Source organism: Montipora capricornis, chromosome 12, assembly GCF_036669925.1.
Source record: "Montipora capricornis isolate CH-2021 chromosome 12, ASM3666992v2, whole genome shotgun sequence".
Taxonomy (NCBI): Eukaryota; Metazoa; Cnidaria; class Anthozoa; order Scleractinia; family Acroporidae; genus Montipora; species Montipora capricornis.
The window spans coordinates 21,662,212-21,669,711 of NC_090894.1; the positions used below are offsets into that span (position 1 = coordinate 21,662,212).

A 7,500-nucleotide genomic window follows, 5' to 3' on the forward strand; every position below is an offset into this window, starting at 1 on the left:
GCGAACTTTGTGTTTAAAACAATCCAACGGCTTTGACAAATTCAGGACAGTGAGGCTACCAAATGACTGCGCTCGATACAACGAATTTGTGATCAACAGAAGTAAGTTGTTTGACGCTTTTTTTTGTATAATTACATAGAGTATCTACGTACGGAAGGAAGAATGGGTTTTGAAACGTGATCGGCGGATGCTCGGATTGAGTGTTACATAACTACTCGAATTCAAGGCTGGACCAGCGTTATTAATAAAACAAAATCAATGGATCCTGGTCGGTGAAGGGGCTAATCAGAAAATAGGCAAAAAAACCTGATGAAGAAAGGCAGAGCTTTTCAAAATACTGGCTAAAAATTATATATTCGTTCACCGTTCATTCATCACTGCTCATTTTCGTTTTTTTTTTTTTTTAGTTCTGTCCCATGGCGACCCTCATTTTAAAACTTTGGACGGCGGAAATTACACGTTTAATGGTGTTGGAGAGTACACTATTATCACTGCTGATAACGGAACATTTGTGTTGCAAGCACGCACTCAATTAGCTCCGGGAGGACTGGATACAGCGACGATATTCTCTGCCGGGGCAGCTAAGGAAGTGGACACCAGTAAAGTCGAAGTCAAGTTAAATAGCGAAGGTTAGGATTAAGCCATTAACACTAGAAAGGGTGTGGCACCTTAGGCGCATGCGTACGATTTGTCAATCAGCAGTGGATCTATACAGACCCAGGAACCCATGACCCGGAGCCTACAACTCTACTGTGTTCGTGTCACGGCGTTTTCACAGACCGATTTATTTTTAGATTGGATTTCCCGCTAATGAGACTCCCACAGGAGCCCGATGACCAATTACAAGAAATTAAGCTGACGTCATAGGGTCACCGAACCGGAACTGCCTTTGTTTTTTTCCGGAAAAGATAGTCTAAACATAGATCGGTCTGTAAAAATGCCGTTACGTAGGCCCAGTATGGGAGCTGTAGGCTCCGGGTCATGGGTTCCTGACAGACCTCCACATGCGATAATTTGTTCAATGAAAAAAGCCCCTAATGACAATGTTCCCGTAATAAGTGAAATAAGGGATAAGACGTTATCTGTTGTTCTTTTTTTAATTTCACTATTCCCGCCCTGGTAATATCTTTTGACAAGAGGAGGTGAGGTAAGAAACGGATTCCCTTATGGTTGGTTTTCAGTCACGTTATGAGACGGCTATGTTGGTGCACAAAACAATGGCAAATTATGGCTCATGTTTTGCATTATCCATAGAGTCAAATTCCCAGAAGACTTTTTTCTCTATTGTTCTATGCACCAACATGGCTGCTGTGACGTCAGGTGAAAACCATCTACACATGGACCTCTTCCAATGATAGTTTTTTAAAATCCAATTTTAGCTACGTAGCTATTTTTTAGAGAGGCACCTGATTGGCCAGTTGTAATGACGTAATGAAATTTTAAATATTTGAAATATGCGCGGAATTGGGAACGAGAACTTAAAATAACTTTTTCGAAACTAAAACTAAATTTTAAAAAACTACGATGGGGCATTGGGATCCGTTCTTTTACCTTATCCTCTCTTGCTTTTGAGGCTTCCGTCTCGGTGTATCTGTTTGTTGATCGCCGTCTTGTATTCTTTATCAGTCGTGCTTGAATGATTTCGAACAAAGAAAAAACAGAGGTCTGAAACGACCTCTTTTATAGTGCGTCTTCGTTTTTAAGAAAGCTGTTGTCTCTTTGCGAGAATGATGATAACAGCTGAAAATCAAAGAGCCTTTCAAAATCTAGGCCTCCTGGAATACTTTTCGTTTTCAACTACTTTTGTTGATCTCAACTGCAATTATCATTGCCTCTTATAGTCTTTGCTACCGCTGTTCGGAATGCATGTCTTTCGTGTATTTCACAATCAAAGCTGTTCCGTGTTGCGCACTTGAAGGATAGATTTACGTTAATTTTGCGCCGTAATATTTTTGCTCCATTTCATGACCTTATTACCTACTTCCCATCTTCGCTTATTTTGATATCACTTTGGAAAATCGTAAGTAATGCCAATACAAAATGGGTGTGTTTTATGGCAATATCCTTTGTAAAATTACTGAATAAAATAACACGAGGATACTTTTTTCTGACATTTTCTCCTAGGTGGTCTGGAGATGTATGTCAATGGTTCTCTGTACAATGACTTGAACACCCTTGACAATGTTAGCAGAATTATTGGAGAGAACTTACGTGCCAGCAAGAAATCGGCCTACTGTGTACAAGTGGTGTTTAAAACTGGTACAGGAGTGGAATTCTGTGAGTCTAAGGGAATGATACACTTTGTGGTATCCTTAAGCCAAGATTACTTCAACAAGACAAAGGGTCTCTTTGGCACATATAACAGAGATCTGAGTGATGATTTTACACTACCTAATGGAACAGTTCTTTCACCAAGCATTTCGTCGAGACAAATTCACTTCGACTTTGGATTGAAATGTGAGTTATTTAATTGGTGGATTTATTAATTTTTAGTCAATGAACCTTCAGGATGTAACGTATTAATAATAATGATGATAATGATGATGATGAAGACGTCTGATCAAGCGTGCAGGGACTTTAAGATTTACGACGCGGTAGTCAACGAGAACACCACAAAACAAGAATATCGTTAGTTAAAACAGGAAAACTGAATAATCGTGGTGCACGTGCGGCACGCGTTTTAACACATTTTCGTGCGGTGCTCTGCACAACAACGACGTGAAATCTCCAAATTTGAGCTTTTGGCGACAACGCGAGCGCACAAATGCAAATCTGTCATTCTCTATTTTTACTCCGAAACCGCACGTACTAATTTTTCTCAGGATACTTCGGCCAAATCGCGGGACGTAACCGAGATGGAATATTTGCGAAAGATATTCTACACTGGGTGCAAAGTTGAGACAACGTTTTCGTCGCCGCCGTCGTAGATCGTAAAGTCCCTTATAACGTGAACGTAATGCAACAGTCAATGTAAACCCCCGCACCCCCCCCCCCCCCGGCTGGGACATAGCGGGGCATTTTCGGGGAATTTTCCGTTATTTGACGAGCGAAAGGGCCGCAGGTATCTAGGACTTTCACCTCTTTTGCACGTCATCTAAGACCAGCGGGGGAGTGGACCGGGGTATTTTCCACCGAGCGAGGGAATGTGAGCGGGGTCTTTAGCTTCAATTAGAGGAAAAACCTGACCTTGGGGTGCGGGGCATTTTGCAACTTTAGAAGTGAGCGCTTGTCAAATGCCCCACTATGTCTCGGCCGGGGGGGGGGGAGTGCGGGGGTTTACATTGACTGGTGCATAAGCGCCCTGATGATTTAGGAGACCACAATTCAAATCAAATCATATGGAATCAAATGTTGTTTTGTTAAATTAAAAGGGGATGGAACCGGAGTTCCCAGGGGAACGAACAAGCTTAACCCACATATAACGTCGACTTTCCCAACAAATTTTCCGAAGCTCTCTTAACTTTCCTCCTCAAGTTAACATCGGCTGTGTCCTGAAATGCACGCAATAAATCCAAATCCTTAAGTGAGCATAAGCCGTTACCACTGATTCCATTGACAAAATTATCGTTGTTAAAGCCCAGTCACTGTAACCAGCTCCAAGTTCACAACTTCATTATCGTTATTGTCGTCTTCATCATCATTATTATGAGTAGCAAAGGGAGGTTTTGTTTTCGAAAGAAATTAAGAAACGGTCCAGATAAGAACGATAGCAACAACGGCAACGAACATGTTGGAATTCATTTGGTATGCAAAAAGGTGATAACTTTTCTATTGTCTGTGCTTACTTCTGATTGGCTTAAACAGCAAAAGTTAACAAAACTTCATAAAACCAGTATTATATTCATCCTTACTTTCCAACCATCTTCCATCTTTCATCTGGTCTCAGTTTAAATGAATTCCACAGAAATCGTATGTGGGGAACATGTAAAATTGTAAACGTTTCTTGGCTTTTGTTTTCAACTCTTGTGATTGGTCAAAATCTTTTAACACAAAAAAACACCCTTTCAAAGTGGGCTGTAAATGAATTTTATTGCGTTAACGGCTTTCCTGTAGGTTTATGCATTCTCTGTGTATATATGATAACATTCCTATGTGGGGAAAGCCCCGTTGCCGCATAACAAAGGAAATTGCTATCCACCTTACACGGATCATTACTTAACGGCTTCTTTGTTTTGTAATGCTCTTGGCTAAAAATCTCGCTCCATTTCATCCCAAACTTGCTCACTCGCGATTATAAGCGGTTACTGCTGGCGGCCTGCATTTGCTTTGCTCTGCTTGGCTCACTCGATTATCTATAGTAATTGGTTTGAAAACTTCGTAAATCAGTTGAAAACTGCGCTATGTTCTTCCTCGGGCAAAGTCCTGAATCCCCGCAGCCTTTTTGATATGACCCAGTAACTTTAGAAAAGGCGGACACATTTTTGTTGTTTTTACTTTTTCTCAGGGCAAATTACCGATCAAGAATCTTTGTTCACTTATGGGCCAAATGAAAACGTTTCGACTTTCGTGAATGCAAGTTTCGAACCCATGTTTGTAGATGAAATCGTATGGGCAGATAACGAAACTCAGGCGGCTGCTGAAGCACAGTGTGGAGGAGACGTGGTGTGTTTGTTCGACGCGGCGTCGACCAATGATGTAACCATTGGGCTCAACAGCCAAGAGGTGAACGTCATGGTGGAAGAGGAAAACAAACGACTGAGTAAGACCTCTATAGATTGCCGCATTGAATTTAGAGGCCAGGCTTGGGTATCAGTCACTTCACTACCAGAAAGTATCCCAATCAGTCAAGTGGCCAGTGAGAATTCCTTTATTAACCGTAACCATTAACACAGCTTCGTAACAAGTTTTTTGGTGGCGAAATCACCAAATCATCGTCTCAAAAAGCAGGCTTGTTCAAAATAATTTACGTTAGATGGTTAACGCCACCACAATGTCATAGAGCTCACCCAACACTCTCTCAGTCGTAGAACAAAGAAAACTGATTCCAGTTTTTGCTTCTTCAAGATAAACCATAGAATCATATAAATGAGATCGAGGTGGTAAGATAAAATTAGGGCCAAGTTAATATAATAATATAATAATGATAATTTTAAAATTTTTAGCGCACAAATATCTATATGAATATAATCAAATGCGCGATAAAAATAATTAACTTTGGAAAAATGGTGTAACTGAAATAGACATTGATTACAAAGGCGCGCGTAAAAGGTAGAAATAGTATATGTATGTATTATAACATTAAGACTAAAGTATCTAATTAAAAAGATCCTAATTATAAGTTACTTTGAAAAAACAAGTCTTAAGCGAAGATTAAAATTTGCTAAAATTATTTTCGTTACGTATATTGTTCGGTAATTTGTTCCATACTGCTGGAACTGCCATTTTAAAGGAGCGATCACCCAGTGTCTTTTTTGACTTAATAGATGGTATGTTAAAAAGAGCTTGAGTCCATTGTTGGACCGTAGTTAACGAAACTAAAAAGAAACGTTCAAAGCTCGTTTCACAAAAGACATTATGTATGACAGCAATTTGTGAAATAATCTAAAACTGATTTTTTTTTTTGCTCTATTTTTATGAGAATTCTTCCTTTTGTGTAGTATGCAAATATGGTTAAAGGTCACATGAGCGAAAACACTCTGTAGATCATAAGCATTTGATATGTTGTACCGCGCACCGGTGGCTCAGTTGGTTGAGCATGCACATCGGCCTGCCATGCGGGAGGTCGTGAGTTCGACCAACACTCGAAGATTTAAAACAACTGAGGAGAAAGCGCTGCCTTTGTAATTACATCCGCAAATGGTTAGACTTTCTAGTCATATCGGGTAAGGACTATAAATCGTAGGCCCCGTCTCACAACCCTTCAATGTTCACACAACCCTGTGGGACGTAGGTAGGGCATGGAGCTCCCGGTGTTGTGGTCAGGCCTCATTTCATTCATTCATGTGCTGGGTGAGATCGCTAATGGACTGATAGCGGCTGCCAACGGCGCCTGTATATGCTGATGTCCGATCTCACCCATAGATCACTTGCTTGTAAAACGCAATTGAATATGTCAATAGAAAATGCGCTATATAAATTCATTACCATTACCATTACCAAAACGGTTTGATTCTTCGCAAGAAATGTGTTTATCAAATGAGTTGATATGGTAAATTGACCACTGTAAAGAAATTCGAAAGCTGACGCTTCGAGCGTTGGCCCTACGTCAGGGCGAATCGTCAGTTGTCAATTCGTCACGGTCAGTTCGTTCTCAGTGACGAAGGGCTGACACTCAAAACATCAGCTTTCGAATTTCTCTACGTTGGTCAATTTATCATATCAAATCATTCTGTGTTACCGTAACCTGCGAATACAGCCGCCTCACATCGCCCTGGCCGCTTGCAGCTTTCAAACGCTGCAAGTACCACAGTTTCCTAGAAGACTAAGTCCCTTTATCCATTTTATAATTCTGTTTCAGATAACTTTCCTCCAAAGTTCATTGACGTTCCTAGTTGTATTGATGTAACGCTCGGAGAAGTCTTTTTCCTAACTGTGACAGCTTTTGACAACGATTCCGCCATAACCTTCAGCGTGCTCGATATACCAATCGGCGCCAACTTCACTTCCACGGGGAATCAACTCAACTTTACATGGAATGTCACATCGATTGATAGGGTGAGCCTCGTTTATCTTTATTTTTCTAAATTTACAGGCAAGACCGCGCATTTAAAAGGACAAACCATGGACAAACTCTACAACGCCTTTAAATCAACACACTTCGAGGATGTCAAATACTCCTCCAGAAGAATGCGAGGGATTATCGTGCAAGTATTCCTTCAAATATTTGCATTTTCTTTGCAAACTGACAGATCTGGCAGGCCACTTTTGACAAAAAAAAGGAAAGCGCCCTCAGTCTCAGAACTCAGTGGATCTGTCTAACATGGTTTCGAATTCAATTCTACCTCGCTTCGTAAAAAAAGCAACTGCATGATTTCTCCTTTCAGTTGGCTTTTTTGAACATTTATAATTTGATTTAATTTTTAATTTCACCAAACGAGTCGATAAAAGGTAACTCGGCACTGAAGGGAGGCGTCAGGCTGAAATTTGCGTTCTGACGAAAATCAAAGATCGCAGAGAAACGTGTTTGATTTTCCTTATAGTTTCTTTTATCAACTCGTTTCTAGAAATCTACGTACGTATCTATTAGTTCACCAACGCAGCAAAATAGATTCTTCAGAGAATATTGAAAATATCGAGGTGGAGTATTTGACGGATAAGTAAAATTTTAACGGAAATAAAAGGTGTCATTTACATTTTTTTGCATTTATTGATGTAAAAACAAGCTCGCGCTCGAAATCAATGGAATTCAAGCAGTCGAAACGAAATTGCCATATTACCCTTGCGCACTCATTCACAGTTCGATTGCGCTGTATACCACTATATACCACTACGTACAGATCACTCAAGCTACCTAAGGGCTGATCAACTGCGATTGCATTGAAACAGCGAGGATCAAATAAC

At 40.4% G+C, this 7,500-nt stretch overlaps 1 protein-coding gene across 1 annotated transcript in view; it reads left to right on the forward strand.

Annotated features, from left to right (window-relative positions):
- The window catches only part of LOC138027514 (mucin-like protein), a 45,576-nt gene that overhangs the window by 20,697 nt on the left and 17,379 nt on the right, over nt 1-7,500 (forward strand). Inside the window, 5 exon segments of the mRNA XM_068875067.1 lie at nt 1-101; nt 408-629; nt 2,125-2,457; nt 4,445-4,699; nt 6,458-6,654. The exon segment at nt 1-101 is cut by the window's left edge and continues 438 nt beyond it. Coding sequence (XP_068731168.1) covers nt 1-101; nt 408-629; nt 2,125-2,457; nt 4,445-4,699; nt 6,458-6,654 — 1,108 coding nt within the window.